We start from the raw sequence: 21,568 nt of genomic DNA, 5'->3' as shown, positions 1-21,568 counted from the left end.
ACTGCGATGGTATCACATGTCTCAGTGCAAATCATTTAAAGGTACACAGAATAAATAAATAACTGTCACTGTCTTCTCTTCCTGCCTTCCAGGTCGACTGCAGCGATCCCATGGAGGCCGGATGAAAGGAAAGTGTCTGGGCCCACGTGCATCAGACTGGGCCAAAGGATTTCACTCACACACAACCTGAAATGTGGGAGGTGGGTGTGGAAATACTCCAAGGGGCCATCCACACAAAAAATCACAGTCGCACCTAAAGAGACAGCTACATGGCCCCCCGGTATAGTACCGGATCCAAATTGCACACCACAAATTTGCTGTAGTACAGGTAACACCCACCCACCTATCAAAAACATTTCAGGATACACTAGAGCACCAAAATTCATGCACAACCTCACTGCCTGGTATCAACTTAAAATAGATCCAGGCGACACAATAGGCAGTATGCACACTTTACACGAAAACAACAACAATGGCATAGATCCAAAATTGTGCTATTATGTTAAACATTTGGAACCTGCAACATATAGGTGTACACATACAGAAACGCATAATGACACGCACCTCAGGTTCAAAGAGTTAGTGTACGATCTCTCATCATACACACCTAACGAGCCGAAACCAAAAACTTTTGTATGGACCAACCGAAAAGAAGGAACATATTGTGTCGGAGAATGTTCACATAACATAGACAATTACACCAATCCACACAACTGCTCATGGACTGTTACATATTGTTTTAATTTAACCACCTGTGGATACACTAAACCCAAAAAGTGTCCAGAATTGCACTCAATTCCTCCTGGTGGACTGATTAGAGGAAACATTAACAAAACTTTATTACATGATGTAAATTTAGTAATGACACATGTAACTTACAACATTTCCAACATACTCTCTGCATATACAAAACATTGTAGTGATAATGATGAGTCGTATGCATGGTTACAGTCACGAATCGATGATTTAATTTCTGATTACAAAGACAGACTTGCTGTCCAAATTCCACCTGCTCGCTCAAAACGAGACTTGCTCGGCAATATAGCCGGCTTGTTCGGATCAATTAATTCAGCAGCCAACACATACAAGATAACCAAACAATCCCAATTCTCCACATGGTTGACAGATCAGATGGCCACTGGCTTTCAACACATCACCAATAGCAATGATAACATTATCAAAGCGGTTCGTTCCGAGGCGCAGGCGCTTCTAACGATAAGCCACACATTGTTCAATCAGACCCGTACCATCGAGCGTGACTTAGCCTGCAGGTCATATGCACAAGATTTATTTACTGCCACAAGGCAGGAAATTTTAGACCTCCGTCTTCACCAGACCCCAAGACATGTTTTGAATGATTTAATTGAGGTTTTAGATTTACATAGATGGTTCTCTTCAGAAAAAAATGAAAAATGTCAAGTATTCGGAACTATTTTCCACAATTATGATGTATACTGGGAATGAATGTATTGGTTGTATTGGGTTTTTTGCCACTTTTCCTTTAATCCACCCAGATCAAGTTTATCCAAATTCCACTACTATTCGCTCCATTGGCATGGTAATTAAAGATCAGGTAATCAAATGGGACCACCTCACTGGGTATATGACTTTGAAGGGTAATGAGACCTTATTTACCAGTCGCACTTGTTGTCATGAAACTCACAATTATGTTGTCTGTACATGTAATACATTGCAACCTTTTTCTTCCAATGATAGCAAGCTCATAAATGTTGAATCGTTGCATGGCCATTCAAATGCTGTTCAAGTGTCTCATACACAGTGGTGCGTCATCAGTGAGATGAATTCGTTCACATATGGAGGACTGACCTGTCCTGCTAATCACTCCTTTTGCTTGGAGGTGACAGAGGACTTTTCTATGGGCCAGATCGACATCCTCGGAAGGATGCCAAAGGACGCCGAGGTCTTCCCGTGGTGGGAGGACACGTTTTATGAACATGGAACACAGGCTTTGGTCGACACTATGGAGCTGGTACAGAATATCATCCTCCAAACAGAGTACCACCTCACTCAAGCACAAGTGGAGACAAACTTGGCGCGAAAGACTGCACAGATCCTGTCCAGCTCGTCTACCCGATCGGCACAGACGGCATACATCTGGTGGGACTGGGTACTTCGAGGTTGTGCGGTTGGAAGCGCACTCATCTTCTCCTTCACGCTATTCCAATGCTGCTATTTCCGACATCTCATCAGATCGGTTAAAGCATCCACCAACACTATCCTGACTCTCAGCCCCTTAAAACTGCCCACCTTACAAAGACTGAAGTGACACCGCAACCCTGTGAATGGCCCACGGTGCCAAATGGGGGAAACTGTAAGGCTGGTGCCAGTTCGTCTGAGCGCCCCCTAGGTGAAACAAAAGGCCCTTTTGGGAATTTACACTTGAACTGAATCTCGCATATGCAACAGGACACAGCTCACACCACACACACACCCACACACACCATCTCTCCCTTCAACCCCCTCCTCCTCACCTGAAATACACTGAAAACCTATGCAATGTTGTGTGTGTATGAAAAATGTAACTATATGTGTTTGGTCTCATTTAAAGTGTCTCAGTGCGCCTGGTAAAATGGTCTCACTCTCCCAATCATAATGAAAAGCTAAAAGAAGTTCTAAGATATGAAAATTGTGATGTATCCTCTGAAGGTGTGCAACCCCCTGATCTTCCATTCAAACTACCTCCTGTATGTAAATAAGTATTCACTGCTACAAGTACCAAGAAGCCATTTGGTTGCTAATTTTGATCTCACATTGGCGAACCCCTCAATAGGGGTCTGAAATCTAATTATAATGACAAACACCACCATTTGGTGGATTTCTGGGTTTATAAGGAAAAGAAGCAAAAGGTTCTGGGAGTCTGTAGGTTGACTGCCCACACGCGATGTGTGTAATTTTGTTGACAGGTAATAATCTCTACAAATTCTGTGATTTCTGATACGATATGCTTAAACTGATGATTTTATCTTTTGAATTGGACTTTGAATTATTATTTCATTACCTGGTCAATAAATCGTAAACGTTTGATTTTATTCTGAACGACTCTTGAGACTTGTTTTTTCCCAAATAAGATTAACGGATTCGTATGTTACCACAAGGCTGCTTCAGAGACATTAGCGACGGCTAATAACTGATATCAGGAAAGTTTGCAGGCTGCTTGAGTGAGAGGATGAGTTTGTCCGTCTAGGACCTATACGGTTGATTAATCTAGCTTGGACGCTTCCGACGACTTCTGTTCTAATTTAATGTTACCTTAAGTAAGTGCACGTGAACCATCGCGGGCTTGGCCAATCCAAAGCCATTAAAGAGAAGTAAAATTAATCTGCTGGCGTCTTTAATGGTGGCCAAAACCTACCAAGGTAAAAACGGTTAAATTAAGCCCCTGAAGGGCATTCATGAGGGCTACTGAAGATATCTTTGATTGTTGCGTGTAAAGATTATGCCAAAATCCTAGATATTTAGCCATTGCCTCTGCTCCTGACCTTCAGGACTGAACGCTTGTGCCGGAGACCTGATAAAGGAACTCAAAGCGACATAGTGTCCTGATCCTAACGGGTAAAATATAAACAAGAGTCTAAGAATAATCAATATTCGTTCATATTTTAATGATGCCCAGATATCATTAAAACCCTTTCATTTATGGAGTCAGATGAAATAACGAGAAAATACATATGAGAATTGTGTTCCATTTAATCTTGTTTTGTTGCGTAAAAGGAAGACAGTAACGCGCAAAGACCTTCCCCGCTGTTCGACTGCCCTCATTGGTTCGAATTCAGACGGGACTTTACACCTGTATGATTTCACCCATCACAATTCTTTAGATTAACTTTGTCATAAGGGTCCATAAATGATACAGTCGAATGGACAGTAATGAAGTCATATATAAACATTTTGCTTGCATTGACTCTGTGGCCACGTGCTCACAGACTGCAACGTTTGAATCATTTAACCCCGTTGGTATTTACCATTTTTTGACCAAAGTAAAATTAGCAACCAAATATGTTCTTGATCTTGAAAGATCTTGAAAGAGGTGTTTGGTTTATGCTTGGGAAGATGATTCAAAGTGTTGCCTTGTCCACTAATAATTATAAAAGTCACTTTATTATGGAGTCACTTTATGGATTTTAGAAAGCTTATTAATTCTATAAAATCAGTCCATTTATGAGTCAAGCTGTTGCAGGTTGTGATATTTTGGTCTAATTTCCAAAATATATTGCTTAATTATGTCTATGATACAATTGTTTTTATTTCCACTACTGAATTTTTGGTGCCTGTAAATGAATGAACTGTGTGTGCATTGAACAGTATTAACCACTAAAAGATGAAGTGACATCCAGGTTTAGCTGCGTTTACATTGCCATTGATTCAGGGGGAAATAAGAGTTTGAAGCACTAAACCTGCACATGGTGAATAGTGGCGGCTCTTCAGGAGAGGCAAGGGAGCCGCAGCTTACCCAAAATGTTGAGGTGGAGAAGGACGATTTAAAAGGACAATTTAATGTTAATAAAATGATCTGTTATTCATTTCATTTCAGATCTCAGAATGTGAATGTGACTCAAAAACACATTTGAAAGCAGTTAATAATATTTAAAAAATATTTTGGTAGAGGATCCAAGCACAATTACTGAGCTTCCTCTATTTTAGAAATCCACGAGCGGCCACTGGAGGTGAAACAAATGAACTTACAGGAACTGATCCAGCACAGATCTCTCTGCCCTCTTGCATCGCAATCACAACAAAGGCCGTCAGAGAGACATCAGCATCTCTGCCTCGTATCTCACCCTGGAATAAAGCACACATAAACAGACTATATCACAAAACAATCATATTGTGTGTGTGCTTTAATCATTCAAAAACAATGTGAGGTAACGCTTGAATTTGCAGCCCGGAAAGTACCGTGTAAGTAAAACGAATTTACAGCGTAACTTTCAGTAATTATAGTTTACCTATAAAGTACATGCGTATAAGCTAAGGGGACAATATATAAAGTTTTGGCAATAAAGGGGTAACAACCAGGAGAATTAACACATAATTTATACTGTAATTATTTTAGAAATAAGGAGTACTTATTCTACTATTATGATACAACAATCTTACATTTGGGAGCAAATTAGCAAGAACTGTGTAGCTTTTTGTAATAATACACAGCAAAATCCCCAGTATTAAATTAACACTCCTCAGTGTACATATGTGTCCACACTAAGAGTGTTATAAGTAACACTAAAGAGTGTTAAAGTTAATGAGATAATTAAGTGATTAATTGAATGATGATTGAGCATTATTAAAGACACCTGATGTTAAAAAGCAGAATCTTTAGTTGGGCTCTTGACCCTTTAAGGGGCAGTATGTCATTTTTTTCAAAGCATAGCAAGTATACATATACCATAATATGTTTGCATATTTTTAGGAAACATGATGTTCACATTCTCGTTTCTCTGAAAAACACTTTTACAGCCAGTTATTTTACTTTGAAATATGTGTTTCCAGGCTCTAATGTTTGTTTTATTTTGGTCTGTGATACTGCACTTCGACAACTTTCATTGTCCATTGCGCTCGTTCCTGTTGTGTGTGCTCAACCTGAAAACCTGTGTGAGTGCCATCCAGTCTGAAGAACAGGGGTTGGGAGAAACAACGATCTCCGATATATTTTTAATTGGACTACAGTACCTATTACTGACACTTAGCATGTTTCCTCAATATATGCAAACATATTATGGCATTTGTTATGCTTTAGCAGAGTGAAAAAGTTACACACAGCACCTTAAAGGGTAAAAAGCCCAACAAAAACACACACTGATCATCATAATGGTGACTTAATAATAGTAATTTTCTCCTTTAGTGATTTAATAACGGTCAATCATCGCTCAATTACTTAATTAGCTCAATTCTGCTCCTGAAGGACCCCCAACACTGCACGTTTTCTTTGTCTCCCAAATCAAACACACCTGATTCAACTCATCAGCTCATTAACCCATCCCAGTAAACCCAGTACAGCAATGTGATGTCAGGATTATATAGAACTTATGTTTTTAATGTTTTTTCATAATAGAAGCCATTTCTTTTTACAGCATGAGTGCAATGGTGTTTATCAAATAAAATAAAGTATTTTGAAAACATTAGTGCTTTAAACGATTTACTGTACATTATTACTTAGCCATCAATAATCAGTGTATGTCTCTCAACAATGGTGACATCAATGAAATGCTTCATGCTGCAGTGCATGCTGATTACCACCAATCAAAACTCACCCATATCTCCCAGCATGCATTGCGGCATTAAGGCGAGACACGGCAGGCAAAAACATCAGGTTTTTTTCACTGGTCAATTTTGAAATTTTGGGCTATTTGTCTTCAATAACATGTCTTCTTTCAGACTTGTGGTGAAAAAAAGTCCAAAATACACATTTAGGTCTTTATTTTACTACACTTTGTTTATTTGCGTCTGTAGATTTCTCTGAAATTCAACAAAAGTTGCCGTTCTTAATAAACGCGCTGCTCCGCGATCTCTCTCTGCCTCCTTTTAATCATGAACACGTCTGGAAAGCTCTCTCTCTTCTGTACAATGCTGTCAGATCCAAATATGGCCATTTTCTTTTAATCAGTAACCAATCGTGAAAGTAAAATGGGCATTTAACCCTAAAAGCGAAATCTCATTGGCTGATGTCAATTTCTGACAACCTGATTGGTTCAGATGCATCACGTGACGCGCTCTGACATTTAGATGTGTGTTTTTTACTGTTTTTCTGCTCAGTTGAAGGCCATAAATGCTGTTTATAAGTTTTGATGTGATTTAGGTGGTTTGTATTGTTGTTGCTAATGATTTGATAAGATATTGTGTCAGTAAATAGTTGTTTCCACTAAAAAAGTATGATTTTTTTACATTACAAATCTTTAAATGCCTTTTTCTCAAAAAGTCCGAAATCTCCTCTTCAGTAGCACCTATACACACCAAACTTTCCAGTCTTGTACCTAGTTATATTATGAAGACAATAACAGAGGGATTTGTAAATATTAAATATTTGTAAATAATAAATATTATTATTCCTAGCCTGATTTATGTAACATTTTATTCCAAAAAACATGGCGAAAACATTTTTTTTAAGGCCATTGACAGTATATTCTGATTTACAGGATAACAAAAGTAGATATCCATAAATCCCTCTGTAATTTTTTCCCATCTAATATGTAAACACAATGAAAAAAGAATGTTGAACCTGGCTTTATCCAATTCTGAGATTTCATTTTTAAAATATAGGCAAATTAGCGCATATTTAATTAGATAATGCCTAATTTGCATATTTAAACATTAAATTACAGAAAACTTGTAATACATTTTTTCTCATCTTAATGTATTTAATCAACTGGGAAAGTTTCATGGTGATATCTGCTAGTTAAAAATATTACCCTATTCACCTGTAGTGTCTCGCCTTAATAAATTATGCAACTGGATTTTTTGCAGCTTGTTTTATGCTCAGAGATGATCTGATTATCTGGATATTTAGTTTGATTGAATAATATTACATTTTAAAACCACAAGTCCTATATAATCAAAGCATTAGACACCGAATAATATCAGGGATTCAGGCAATTGACCTCTCGCCGGCCCCTCCCCCAAAACGGCCATTGTCCGATCACACATCATAGCAACCGTTACTATGTGAGCAGGTCCGACAAACATTGACTCCAAGCAAGATGGTGAAGCGGTGCGCCCACGGCGTTTGTAAATCGGACACTAGCATTAGTTATTAATGTTATTAGTTATGTTATTAGTATTAGCTGTTTTCAGAATCAGAATGTTTTATATCCATTGATTAACATAATTCACAACTAGGAAATAGCTTTGGCTTAGTTAAAGGTGCATAACAGATAGTATAATAAAATAAAATGGATATCTGAATGCCTTATATTTTGTTTTATCTATTTAATTTTATTATATTATCTGTTATGGACCTTTTAAGCCAAAGCAATTTCCTATTTGTGAATTCTGTTCATCAACAATGGAAATAAAACATTCTGATTCTGATTCTCAAAACGGCTATTCTCAAAACAACGGAGAAATGTTAGTTAGCTTTGAATGGCTTTGACGCACATGTAGGTTTAGCTAGCTAACATACCCTTGTATTTTAACAAAATAGCTACTCGCAATAGACAATACTAGACCATAACATATGAAAGAGAAATTAACCGGCAGTGCAAGAGCATGACTGGTCCACAAGGCTGTGCTGGTTGCATTTGAGGTACAGGTCATGGGGTTTCTCAGATTTCGTTTGAGACCGGTAAGCATTAGCCTCGATAATAATTGTGTCTCTTTCATTGCATATTTTTATATTTTGAATATATCCCTCCACTGCATACTGTAACCCATTTTGACTCGATCTAGAGGATATCGCGGAGGTATTGCTCCAAAAAAGGTCACTGACACTGTGACACCTCTATATTAAGGCTAAGAGAAATACACATAGCCTACTTTATTTTACAAATGTGAAGGAGGATAAAATACGGTAAAATAAGTATGGGTATGATTCAATTGGTTTCAGGCCTCTAGTTCTCTATCTTTTGGATGTGGGACTTTTATGTTTGGTGCAGAAACATCCTGTAGTTGGCTAAATGGACTTTTATTTTGACAGGAAAGCTCCTTGGAGGAAGGAAGGCCTTGTTTAGAGAAAAGGCCAAGCCAGGAGTGGGGAAGGGGCATGGATGTTAGGTGAACCTGTTTGAACTAAGCAGACTGGTATGTTTAGCTTTCTCCTTTAAATTAGTTCATGGATTAATTACCCATCGAGGTTCAAGAGAAGCCTTGTTTTTTTTGCTATTTTCATCACTTTTGGAGGATTATAACCATTTTTTCTGGACAATTTTTAATAACTTTTTGGGCTCAAGGATTAAGGATCCACGCATAAGGACAATACTTCTCAGACATGGACTATTTGATCAAGGACTATTGGATAAGTGTTAATTTTTCTGATTTGACTGAGTTGTCAATATACTTTGTTGGTGAACCTGTTTAGGCCTATCTTTGTCTGATTTCAAGCAGTCACAGACAATTTTAAATTAAATAATCAAGGGTCAAGAGCACAACTGAAGCAAACGCTAACCACCATCATGGTGACTTTAAAATACAAAATATGATTTCATTAAAACGGAAATTAAATGAAGTAAATCTGGTTAGTTTTAAGTGAAGCTGGTAGTAAGTGTATGCTTCTTTGGCCCCTTCTCGTATACGAGGTACCCATGACAGCGGTAGAAGCACTAGAGAGAACCATTAGTCAGTTGCTCAGGAGGGGGTTAGGGGTCTCACGATCCCTGAGTAGCATCGCCCTCTATGGCCATTCCACCAAGATGCAGCTTCCCATCAGCAGCTTGTCCGATGAGTTCAAGGTCACTCGTACCAGGGAGGTCTTGATGTAGATTCATCTGATGCCAAAGTCTCCTCAGCTGGAATCTGCGTTAAGATGGGAAGGAACTGGCAGGCTCAGGTAGAGGTGGAAAGAGCGGAGGCGCGGCTGAGGCATGGAGGCATGGTGTCTTGGTGGACAACGTGGCAGTGGGACGTGCAGGCCTGGGCAGTTTTCCTAAGCCACGTTATGACAAAGCAAGAGGGAGGGAGAAGCATCAGTTAGTGCAGGACGAGTTGCGGACAGAGGATGGAGGAAGACTGCCTGACCAATATGGTCGGTATGCAACAGCAAGGCGCCTGGACTAGGTGGGAGAATGCCGATCAGCGCAAGATTACCTGGACAGAGTTGTGGAGCTCTGAACCACTGCGTATCAAGTTCCTCATCAGTCTGGTGTACGATCTTCTACCTAGCCCATCCAACCTACACCGCTGGGGCTTGGTAGACTCACCAGCATGCCAACTGTGCCAAAGGAGTGGCACACTGGAGTATGGGGAAGTCTCAAAGCATGCTTGCCAAGTATGATACACCGGTTTTCTGTCAAATGAGAAAAAATGACGGGCAGAAGAGTATGCAGAATATAGAGAAGCATATCAAACATCATGATTTTCCCAGGGAGGGAACATTGAATGCCACACGAGATTAAAGGTGGTGCGGGAATCAGTTGAACAGGGCAATGAGAAACAGAAAGGTTGTTGCTTGAAGAAGCAGATAAAAGAGAACGAAAACAAATGCAGAAAGAATTAGCATGTAGGACTGAAAATGAGGGAAAAAATGAAACGTGTGAAAAATCTGTCTGTGTGTCTGCACCACCCGAACCGACTAACGAACAGTGTGTTTCTGTTTTCCCACAGGCGTACAATCATCACTATCCCGTGGCGGAGCCGAAACCCTGAAACTGAACCCTGACCTCGATTGCTCTCCGCCTAGAAGACCAGCACCAGCACAAGCGCAAGGGGCAGCACAAGAGCAGCCAGCTTCCTCCACCTCCCACGGTGCAGCAGAACAGGAAGAGGATGAGGATTCTGAGTCGATCCCCGATACCCCCGATCCGGAAGGTGCAGGGGCCGTGATAAAGATAAAAACAAGATCACAGCTAAAACAAGAAAAGCACAGCTTCACGGCAGAGGTAGCGGGGGCTTAAGGGCCGATGATGGTCTTCAGACCCTGGATAGTGACTGATATGAAAGAAGCCATGGCCCATTTGCCGAATCAAGATGACGCGGGTGAAGTTTTCAACTGAGCTGGTCACCTTTTGTAAAGAATTCAGCCCCACCACGCAAGAACTGAAACGGCTGCTAGCCGTACTGGGGACCACAAACTGGCACAAGGTGAGTGGAAGAATAAAGGGACCAGAACGACGGCGGATACACAGAGATTGGGCAGATGAAACCAACACTCTGTATCGAGTGGCTGTGGAGGTTATTGCTTCGAGCTTGAAATACATGTTTAAATAATTCTGAATGATTTTCTCTTGCTCCTCCGCGGAAAAATATATCGCTCTCACTCTATCCATATCGAACGCGATTGGTTGTTCGGTGCCAACGTCACTTTGGTATGTGCACTCGCTCGTGGAGTAATCATAGCTTAAGATCAAAGCCTGAGTTTACAGAGTAAGTTGAGGAGCCAAAGGGCCAAATGAAATGAAATGAAATCAGGTGTGTTTGATTAGGGAGACAAAGAAAACGTGCAGTGTTGGGGGTCCTTCCGGAGCAGGGTTGGGAAACACTGCACTACATGATGACTATCATCACTAAAAATAACTAACATCATCTGATCTGATCTTGCTTTATTTAACAGACAGTAACTGTGTAGTTGCAGATGCAGTGGCGTATAGTCACAGTAAATCATACATGTAGTTCACTGCAAGAGATTCACTTTTTACAGTGAATGTGTTTGTTAGCAAAAATTTATGTTAAGAAGCACATTTCTGTTAAGACGTTTAATGAAAATTTCTGTAAAAGACTTTTGCACTTTACTTCAATCAGGATATTTTATGGATTTTGTTTGGCAGCCATTGCTGACAGTCATTAGCAGTGTTTCCATTACCCTTCAAATTGCGCAAATTGAAAATATGCTTAATGGAAACACGTAATTTTCGCAAAAACTCCCATTTATTGCAAAACAAGTTTTAACGCTTGCATGAGGTGGTTTTTCGGGCAATTCGAAAAATATATATTTTGCAAAACTGCAATAGAAACAGTTTTTACACATTTACAGTCACCTGACGTAATGACATGGAGTGTTTGGACAGAAGACGAGACAGAGTTCTTTATTAAATTCATAAAAGACAAAAGAATTACAGGAATACTGGATTCTAAACCTCAAAGAAATTACACAACCAAGACCTCGATGCAGAAATGAGGGAGAAACGCCCAAATAAAAAAATAAGGAAAATTACGCTTTAGTCGCATAACAATGGTTAATGGAAACGCCGCCATTTCGCAATAGTTTATCGACATTGCGCAAATCTGTAATGGAAACGCACCTATTGACCGTTTTTGTACAATTTTACTTTTTTACAGTGTTAGTTCACTATAGTGAGTATTTAATGTGTTACTACTGACAACCACAGATAAATAAATACCTGGTTCTGGATTATTTCATAATTCTTTTCTGGACACAGGTGAACACAAACCGGCCACATTCAACTTACCACCATCTCTCCATGAATTACAGGTGAATCCTCTTTAAAGGAGCCGTCTGCCAGTTGTTTGTGGAGAACCAGCCACTTGAGGGCGCTGCAGATCACATGTTCCTCTATAACAATTAAGTTACTGGCCATGGCGAAGACTTTAGCCACATATGCAGTCAGCCTTTGACAGACAAACAGAAAGATTTAAATGCATCAAATTAAAAACAAAGTAATAATTATTTTTTTACAAAAAAAAAAAAGTTCAATAAAATATGTAAGACAAGAGAAATCAGGCATGCAATGAAACAAAAACGACTTTACCATGTGCTGGCCGGCATGGATACAAAGGCAGCGTAGGATCCATCCAATTTACGGTAACTCAACTGCTGCCGATAACCTTAATACAAACAACATTTTTCATGAGAACATCTTTGAGAGTGCTTTTTGGTTTTTATTTCATTTTCTTCAGGGGTGAATTCAGGTTGATTGGGACACTTTTCCTAGTCATCTTAATGGCAAAATGTGTCCCAGTCAACCTGAATTGACCTTATATTTGTCCTGCTGACCTGTGCTGATATGTTTAATGGCTTCATTACGGCGGTTCATGCCAACAGTCTCCCACTGATTGGTGCTGTCCAGATAATGAGTGGCAATGACAGGTAGAGTCATGTAGATCATAGTCTCCTCTCCATTACCACGGGGCTGGACAATAAGGCGAGCCATGAAGTCTCCACTGATGGCCTGCTCGACTGTCTGAGAGATCTCTTCACCTGGAAGGAGGGTGAGAATTTAGTTTCCATTATCTTTGACAGGATGTAATATTTAGTATTTAACATTTTGACACTATTTGGATCTGCACCGTTGAAAATTATTTAAGTTTAATGCAGGATACACAGCGTTTTTGAGCATTTTCCCAAAAATAAAATAAAATGTTTTAATTCTATCTTCATGCATTCTTTTTTCATCAACACTTGAATGTGGGTAAGTTTCATAAAAAAAGCCATATTTTGAGCAAAAAGCTAAGACTAAATTCAGTACAATTATCTAAACACAGATGGAGAAGATCGAGTCCATCAACAGCCCTAAAGCTTCACAGTCCTGTTGCTCACCCTGGGTTGATTTCATTCAGTAACATTAGGCAGTTTTGATTAATTTGCTGTTTCATGTTGATGATCATATTATTTTAAATATGCATATGAAATGAGATTGCATGTTTCTGCATCTTTCTCGCATGTGCTTTAATCAGGATATTCAGTACTCTTTCAGAGGATGTGTAATAGCACCCCCTACCATATGACAGTGAAAAGTTTGTCACGGACGTGGAGCTCTCGGCATCTCGACAATGCCACGCTGATTTTGATCCTCGTTTTAGTTTTCCTTTTTTCCCAAAGTCTGCCTGCCATGGTCCATAATGTTTGAACGAAACAACAACATCGTGCAGCTAGACGTTACGCACTACGCAGTTGTCCACGTCTGTCGCCATGGTTAATATGGCAGTACTTGAGCGGAAACCAGGGATAACGCTGATATTACGTCAGTGACAGGCGACGAGTGAACAGGTTTTCCTAGACGGAAATTATTTAAAATTGGAATTTCTCTGAAATTAAAAATTTTTGGGAAGTTTTGGGATATTGTAAGTACACAACTGCAGGATATATCACATTGTGCAAGTGATTTTTGGATATTTGATTACACAATTCTTACATATTGTACCTTTAAGTACTGTGGAACAATCTTCATACAAGTATACAAAAACTCCTGGAGGAGTAGATGGATGTTACACATTCGTGAAAACATTTTTCCTTACCAGTAATTGTGACGTAGGTGTTAGCAGGAGTGTCTGGAACCCGATCCTCAGGTATGTCAGCTCTAAAAATTATAGGTTTCTCCCCTGTTCCATTTGGGATGAAGAACAGAGACAAAGAGGAAGATGAAGGAAGAGTAATGAGTTGGTAAAATTTTGTGCGCTTTTGGGGAGTAAGAGTAGGAGTAGGAGTAGCTACAAAAGTGTAGGAGTTCATTCTGGTGTCTTGATTAACTTGAACTATAATGCTATTCAGATTTTTTTTTTTTTTTTCATATTTGGCTTAAAGTACAATGTGTGTAATGTTGTATAATGGAATAAAACCAGAGGTGGGCTATCAGGGCCATCAGGGCCTTCCCTGCTGCTATATCAAATATATTTTTTTCATTTTTACGATTATATTTCCAGAAAGAATATGATTATTTTTTGTGAGGCTGAGCTGGATTTTCCATATGGTCATCTAAACGCATCACAGCTCCGTGGACCAGCACTAGTATAGCTAGCCTTCCGTTGAAGCTGCCATTTCCCATTTGATCAGATATTTGACTGACGTCTTAGCCTGGGAAAACCCAGACCACTTCCGGCAAATTTAGATTTGCTCTGCAAGTGGATCTGGCAAAGAGCCCATTGAAACCCATTTCCAATCCGCCGAAATCGCGGCACCAATCAGAAACGTTTTACACGATGACGACAGAGCAGAGACGGTGACGCAGATTTTGTACATTACAGACATGGATGCCGCCGTGGAACATCACAACATCACTCGTTCGAATCAGCTATCGCGTCTGTTTCAAGCGATTTAAAATGGTCATTTTCGTTAACACAAACAGAGAATTGCTGAGAGTCTCGAGATGTTTCTCCGTCGCTCTGCATACGTCATGTCATTCATCGCTCTGATTGGTTTTAGATCTATCCGACGTCCGTTGGTGACGCCCCTGTGGAAATGAATTGTCTATGGAGCTTTGCCAGACCCTTACTCAGTTACAACTGAGAGGGTCTGGGTTTTCCCAGGCTACTGACGTCTATCATTAGCCAATAAAACTGATGCGCAGTGTGTCGGTGCTAGCCCCCGGTGATGTCATCAACCGTTTGAAATTTTGGCGGGTTGTGAGCAATGTCAGTGAACTGAGCTATGGCCGCTGCCTTCACACCTCTCACCAATCCTGTTTTTGATCTCGTGTGCCTTTTTTCAAGGCGTTCGTTTGGAGAGAAGAAAGAGATCATTTTAAAAGAACGATCTATAGCTAAGCTGGATGGGTTGACCAAGGCCGGAAAAAGTAGTTTGCGGCACTTCACTGAGGGTAACTACGACCGCTATGGCTAACAGCTAGCACTGAGCGGAACAAGCTATTTTGCTGGCCGTGTTTGCTTTGTAATACCAGTGAGGGGATATGGAACAGCACAGGTTTTAACAGCCTTAATAGCTTCACCAAGGCAGCTATCAAACACCAGGCATCCGAGCGTCACCTCACGACGGTGGTACATTTGAAGACCTTTGGTGAGTCCAGGGTGGATTTGCAGCTGGATGACCAGCGGAGACGAGAGACAAGCATGCACAATGAGAGAGTGAAGAAAAACCGAGACATACTGAAGCGCCTCATTGATTGTGTCATCTTTTTGGGACAGCAAGACTTGTCTTTCAGGGACATGACGAGGGGAATGAGTCCCTGAAACGAGGTAATTACTTGGAGTTACTGTATCTGCTATCAGAATATGCTGACTTGCGACACCACCTTGCCACGGCCACCGTTTTTATGGGAACATCGGGGAAAATTCAGAACAATCTCATAAATGCTGTTGCCGAGGTGCTAAATGATCCCATCAAAAAAGATATTGTCAACACCAAGTTTGTCGCAGTTATGGTGGATGAGACCACCGATTGCAGCAACACTGCACAGCTGTCATTTGTACTCCGGTATGTTACTGACATTGGAGTAAAATAAAGATTTTTAAAGTTTGAGGATGTCACAGGAAAAAAAAAGAGCTCATGATCTAGCAGCTTCAGTACTTGAAGCGTTGGGCGATACGATTGCAAAACAAAGTTAGTGGCACAGTGTTATGAGGGAGCCGCTGTAATGGCATCTGGACTTAATGGGGTACAGGCATTCCTCAGGCTCTTTTTGTGCACTGTTATGCACACACATTAAATCTTGTGATGTCTCAGGGTGAAGAATTGCAAGATTTGTTTAGCGAATCTGGGAGAATTGTCTGCATTTTGAAATTTTTTTACACATTCTCCCAAGGCGGCTGCCGCGGGTCTCTCAGGTGAGATGGGACTTTAACTCCAGGTTGGTGGGCTGGGCACGGTCCATGACAAAAGAGCTGAGCTGGTCAAGCTTTTCCAGCACATCCTCGATCATGCGGGGGATTTTGACCGTGAAACGGTACATTGTGCATCAGGACACTTGTCACAATTGAAAAGCTTTGACTTCAGTTTTTTTTCTTTTTGAAGAAAACCTTTTTCTTTTTGAAGAAAACCTTTTTCTTTTTGAAGAAAACCTTTTTCTTTTTGAAGAAAACCTTTTTCTTTTTGAAGAAAAACTTTTTCTTTTTGAAGAAAAACTTTTTCTTTTTGAAGAAAACCTTTTTCTTTTTGAAGAAAAACTTTTTCTTTTTGAAGAAAAACTTTTTCTTTTTTACACACTTCTGTGTAAGAGGAATAACACATTAGCTGTGTTAAAGTTAACACAAAATGTGTAGTCCTTATAAACACAGATGTGTTAAGAATCGACACAGGTTGTGTGTTAAATTTGACACAACATATGTTGTCCCTGAGCACACACACAACGTGTGTTAAAATCTACACAACATGTGTTGTCCCTGAGCACACACACACAACGTGTGTTAAAATATACACAACATGTGTTGTCCCTGAGCACACACACACTACATGTGTTAAAATCTACACAACATGTGTTGTCCCTGAGCGCACACACACTACATGTGTTAAAATCTACACAACATGTGTAATTTTTAACATCTCTTTTTACAGGTTGTGTTGTTTTCAACTCATTTTAAGAGCACGCCGACACTCACCATCATTTTGAATGGTATGCAGTGTTTGCTATGTTCTCAAACAAACAGTCTTTCGGACAGTTCGTTTCAATGAACCGGTTCAAAAAAACTCGTTCACCAGTTCGCTTACGTCATCACGCAATGACGTCATTCAGCGTGACGTAATGACGTAAATTCTTTCATCCCACCGGTAGCCCGATACAGATCATACACTTAAACACATTTAAATAAAGTAATTTGTAAATAACGCAATTAAATAATAATCATCATAATCAGTTTAGCAACTTAATTGTCCAATACAGGCACTATAATGTTCAAACGTGGATGTTTTACATATCTTAAATATAGGCTAGTTAATAAACTATAGTCTTCATCAACTTTTTACAGGATGCAGCTCATAAAAAAAAACTTACAATATAACCTGCATTCACAATAGTACAATTAATTTTCATGTTTGACTTAATTGTTTAAATAAACTACATTTCGCCACATTCGCCGCCTCATTCATTCAAGTCCTCAATCACCAGTGCTCATAGTTGGTTATTCAGAAGCACACCATCAGTTCATTCATTGTCATATAAGACAAGATTTTCTTTTTTAAATAAACAATTTAATACTTTCGCTCCACAAGTTGTTTCAAAAACTCATACAGTGATAATAAAGTAATTAAGTCATAAACATTTCCAATTTGTTTTATTTTGTAAACCTTTTTGGTTTGCAACCGAATAATAAAGTAGCATGCATGTCGTCCGGCACGCATGCTCATTGCTCACTGTGTCTCAGCTCAATGAGCTCATCGGTTAATCTCAGTATGTCAGACGCGTCCGAAAGAAATTAGGCTTGTTTGAGATGCGCCTTGCCTCGCCTGAATTGTATGCGAGAGTAGGCGGCTGCAGTGAGGGGAGGAGTGAAAAAAGCGCAGGCAAGCCGGACAGTTCTCTCTTAGTGGATCTGACAGCTGTGAGATCAAAGATGGATATCGCGGGATTCACGGAATTCACGCTCGTGCACAGTGTTGCTAATCAACTGGATGTAATTTAAGTTCTGTTGCTTTTATATGAAAATAAATGTAATGAACAAGACACCCAAAACACTTATTCAATCCCACTCCAAATAGGCTACGTGTTTATCAATCATTTGTTTCTTTACTACAGACGTGTTTTTATATATGGCCTATATATATATATTTATTTATTTTTATTTTTTTACAAAAATGACATAATCACATAATCCATAGCGATCGCACTGTCAGAGAGTTTGGGAATACTCACACATAATTTATACACATAAAAACACGAAATCAGAGTTTTAAATTCAAACATTTAAAAAAAGAACAATACATCACGGTTGTTTAAGCCAATGAGCATTAAGCTGTGTCGTCAGCAAGTCGTTTCCCATCATGCTTTTGATCCGCGCAGTCGGTGGAGAGCAACTGCGCTCGACTGCAGAATCCGACAGGTGTGCCTTGCGCTCGCGAGAGATTTTTGACATACGTCAGCATGACATCAGAGCCAGGCGGAACGCAGTCGGACACATTTCTAACCGGCATGCATCTCGCGGTGATCACCGGTGATCGGTTCTGCGCAGATTTTGCACATCTCAAACAAGCCTACAGTTTTCGGTTCAGTCCGTGAGTGTGTATGTAGCCTACTGGTGGTGGTGGTGATTAGATTTCGCAGACCGAGTCCGACGAGCGCTATGACATCAAAATACCGCGAGAGCGTTAGAAGGCATAAGGCTTGTTTGAGATGAGCAAAATCTGCGCAGAACCGATCACCGGTGATCACCGCGAGATGCATGCCGGTTAGAAATGTGTCCGACTGCGTTCCGCCTGGCTCTGATGTCATGCTGACGTATGTCAAAAATCTCTCGCGAGCGCAAGGCACACCTGTCGGATTCTGCAGTTGCGCGCAGTTGCTCTCCACCGACTGCGCGGATCAAAAGCATGATGGGAAACGACTTGCTGACGACACAGCTTAATGATAATTGGTTTAAACAACCATGATGTAATGTTCTCTTTTAAAATGTTTGATATTAAAACTCTGATATCATGTTTTATGTGTATAAATGATCTGTGAATATTCCCAAACTCTCTGACAGTGCGATCTCTATATGGATTATGTGATTATGTAATTAAAATATATATAAACACATAAAGAAAGAAAAAAAAGATTGATAAACACGTATTTGGAATGGGATTATATAGCCTAACAAGTGATTTGGGTGTCTTGTTCATTATATTTATTTTCATATTTAAGCAACAGAACTTAAATTACATCCAGTTTATTAGCAACACTGTGCACGAGCGTGAATCCCGTGAATCCCGCGATATCCATCTTTGATCTCACAGGTGTCAGATCCACTGAGAGAAGAGAGAACTGTCCGTCTTGCCTGCACTTTTTTCACTCCTCCCCTCACTGCAGCCGCCTACTCTCGCATACATTTCAGGCGAGGCAAGGCGCATCTCAAACAAGCCTATATAGAGCCTATCTGCTCTGTAATTGCTCTCGCGATACTTTTATGTCATACACCGACTGAGTCGAACACCTCTGTGTTGTTTACGCATGCTCAGTCAGTCTATGTATGCTCAGCTGCTCATTCAGTGCTGCCTCAATGCTCATCACTTTCTCTCTCAGGACAACATAACATGTCTCAGTTCAGTTCATTAAACTGTTGGAGTTACTGGAGTAACATATTCTTCTCCGGGATATTGTTTATTTCAAGTCGGAGGGACTGTCAGGAATGAAAAGTGAGTAACTTTTTATTTATTGATTGATCAGCGCTAACGCAAGACGCGAACTGTTTTAAACGATTCAGTCCGATTTAGTGTACTGGTTCAACCGGTTCACTGAAAAGAACCGGTTCAAAAGAACGATTCGTTCACGAACCGGCCATCACTAATATTGTTGCATCTCATGCTGCAGTAATACAGAGTATAAAATAATATTAATGTGACAACATAATTGTTAGATTAAAATACACCAGTGAATCAGTCTAGTTCATGATGATTATAAAACCATAAACAGATAATCAACATCACCTGATCTCATTTCACTTTAGCTTTCTTTGCTGATGCAAATGTGTTTTAACATACACAATGTAACAGTCATAAATAACAAAATATGTAATAAAGAGTTAAGAGCCTAAATAATGGAATCACTAATCCCTGTTATGGTGACTTTAAATGAAACACAGAGTTAAACCTCTGTTAATTCTCAATAAAACTTTTGTAGAGGTCTGACAGAAATAAAGTCAGTCTGGTAATAATAAGTGAAGCTGGTAATGCTGTTTGTGGAGTTGTTTATTCCTCCTCTGCTGAGATCTTCACAGATTTAATGTCTTCTTTTCTCTTCAGTTGATTTCATCTAAGGTTGTGGCTGAAATGACACCATATTTAGGCCCCGTTTACACGATGGGAAAACGCAGATATTTCTCTGCGTTTTGGCCTGTCATTTACACGAAAACGCAGTTTTTATCCCAGAAAACAATTATTTCTAAAAACTCCGGCCAAAGTGGAGATTTCTGAAAACGCCGGTTATATGTTGTCGTGTCAACTGGGAGAAACGGGGTTTTAGGTTCTCTCTGGTCAATTCTGAGGATTCTGATTGGCTTGCATGGCTTTATCCTTCTCCCTACACTGCCGCCCATAGGTTTAGCATAGTTATGATGGCACTCGACGGCGTATTTATGCGGGTTGTGTGCACGATGTTATTATTTTAAAAAACGGAGGGGGGGGGAAATATTAGTTTCTCTAAATAACCGGCTATGTGTAAATGTGGCCTTAATATACACATATTTTTTTGGCTACGATAATGTCCAGTTCTGGTTTATTTCTTTGCTCTTGGCTGATATGTGGCATTGCTATGCAGAGGTGTAAAGTCCAGGTTCAGAAAGTAAAAGTCCTCCTCAGTATTTTGTTCCAATCACCTGGATTTGCTCATTCAGACAGGAGAGAGAACTAATTAGTGAAATCAGCTGACTGAGTTTATGAGTGGAATAAACATATGGCAGGGTTTTTACTCTTTGGCCCCTGGATTACCCACCTCTGCTGAAACCCCACGGTACGCTACTTAGTATAACACAGTAATGTAATTGTATGGTTCACAGTAAATCTCACCACCCTTAACAGGATTGAGCTCCACGTTTTGTCTGTGTAATGGCATCAGCACACCCTCAGACTGAAGGAGAGAAAGAGAGAGAGAGAGAGTTTATCTATTCAAATATGGCAAACATCTAATGATTATTATATTAATGAATGACCAAATCAAAATTGACAGAAATGCCATCAGACGTACCACCACCTTCAGGGTCTTTCTCACTCCATCAGTTTGGACAGAATCATATGCTGAAGCTTTCACCTCAATCATGTGATCTCCCAGAGTCATGGGAATAATCACATATGAAACCGCTCTGCTGGAGTCTTTGTCAACGGTTACTGTTGTTCTGTATTTGCCTTTCTTACTGGCAAAGCTGCAAACATGTTCTGTCTCCATAAACTCCACACGCACCTGTGAAAACAGGAGAGAGAAACATAAATCTCTTCAATATCTAGAGGAAACTTCCTCCAAAGTAAATGTATTTCAAATGAATATAAAATGTGTGATGACAGAAGATATTTCTGATATGTCTATGATTTGACTCCAGTAGAAATTGTTATTATGATGAACATGGTTTTAATGTATAACATAAATCTTAAAGTATT

General features: G+C 39.8%; 1 protein-coding gene and 1 pseudogene across 2 annotated transcripts in view; one reads left to right on the top strand and one right to left on the bottom strand.

Annotated features, from left to right (window-relative positions):
* The window catches only part of LOC306999666 (complement C3-like), a 64,558-nt gene that overhangs the window by 26,762 nt on the left and 16,228 nt on the right, over positions 1-21,568 (bottom strand). The window contains exons 20-26 of the mRNA XM_079614541.1: positions 21,162-21,374; positions 20,984-21,044; positions 13,855-13,938; positions 12,614-12,817; positions 12,369-12,444; positions 12,069-12,228; positions 4,705-4,800 (exon numbers count right to left, since the gene is read on the bottom strand). Of these exons, the coding sequence (XP_079470667.1) occupies positions 4,705-4,800; positions 12,069-12,228; positions 12,369-12,444; positions 12,614-12,817; positions 13,855-13,938; positions 20,984-21,044; positions 21,162-21,374 (894 nt within the window). The remainder of the gene's footprint in view (positions 1-4,704; positions 4,801-12,068; positions 12,229-12,368; positions 12,445-12,613; positions 12,818-13,854; positions 13,939-20,983; positions 21,045-21,161; positions 21,375-21,568) is intronic.
* Positions 258-2,363, top strand: LOC306999670 (annotated as a pseudogene). The gene has a single exon. The product of its transcript is annotated as an uncharacterized misc_RNA (transcript).

The sequence above is a fragment of the Phoxinus phoxinus genome (genome assembly GCF_949152265.1).
Source record: "Phoxinus phoxinus genome assembly, chromosome: 6".
NCBI classification, from domain to species: Eukaryota; Metazoa; Chordata; class Actinopteri; order Cypriniformes; family Leuciscidae; genus Phoxinus; species Phoxinus phoxinus.
Note: the sequence above shows the minus strand (reverse complement) of the source record. Positions and strands in the feature narration are given on the sequence as shown.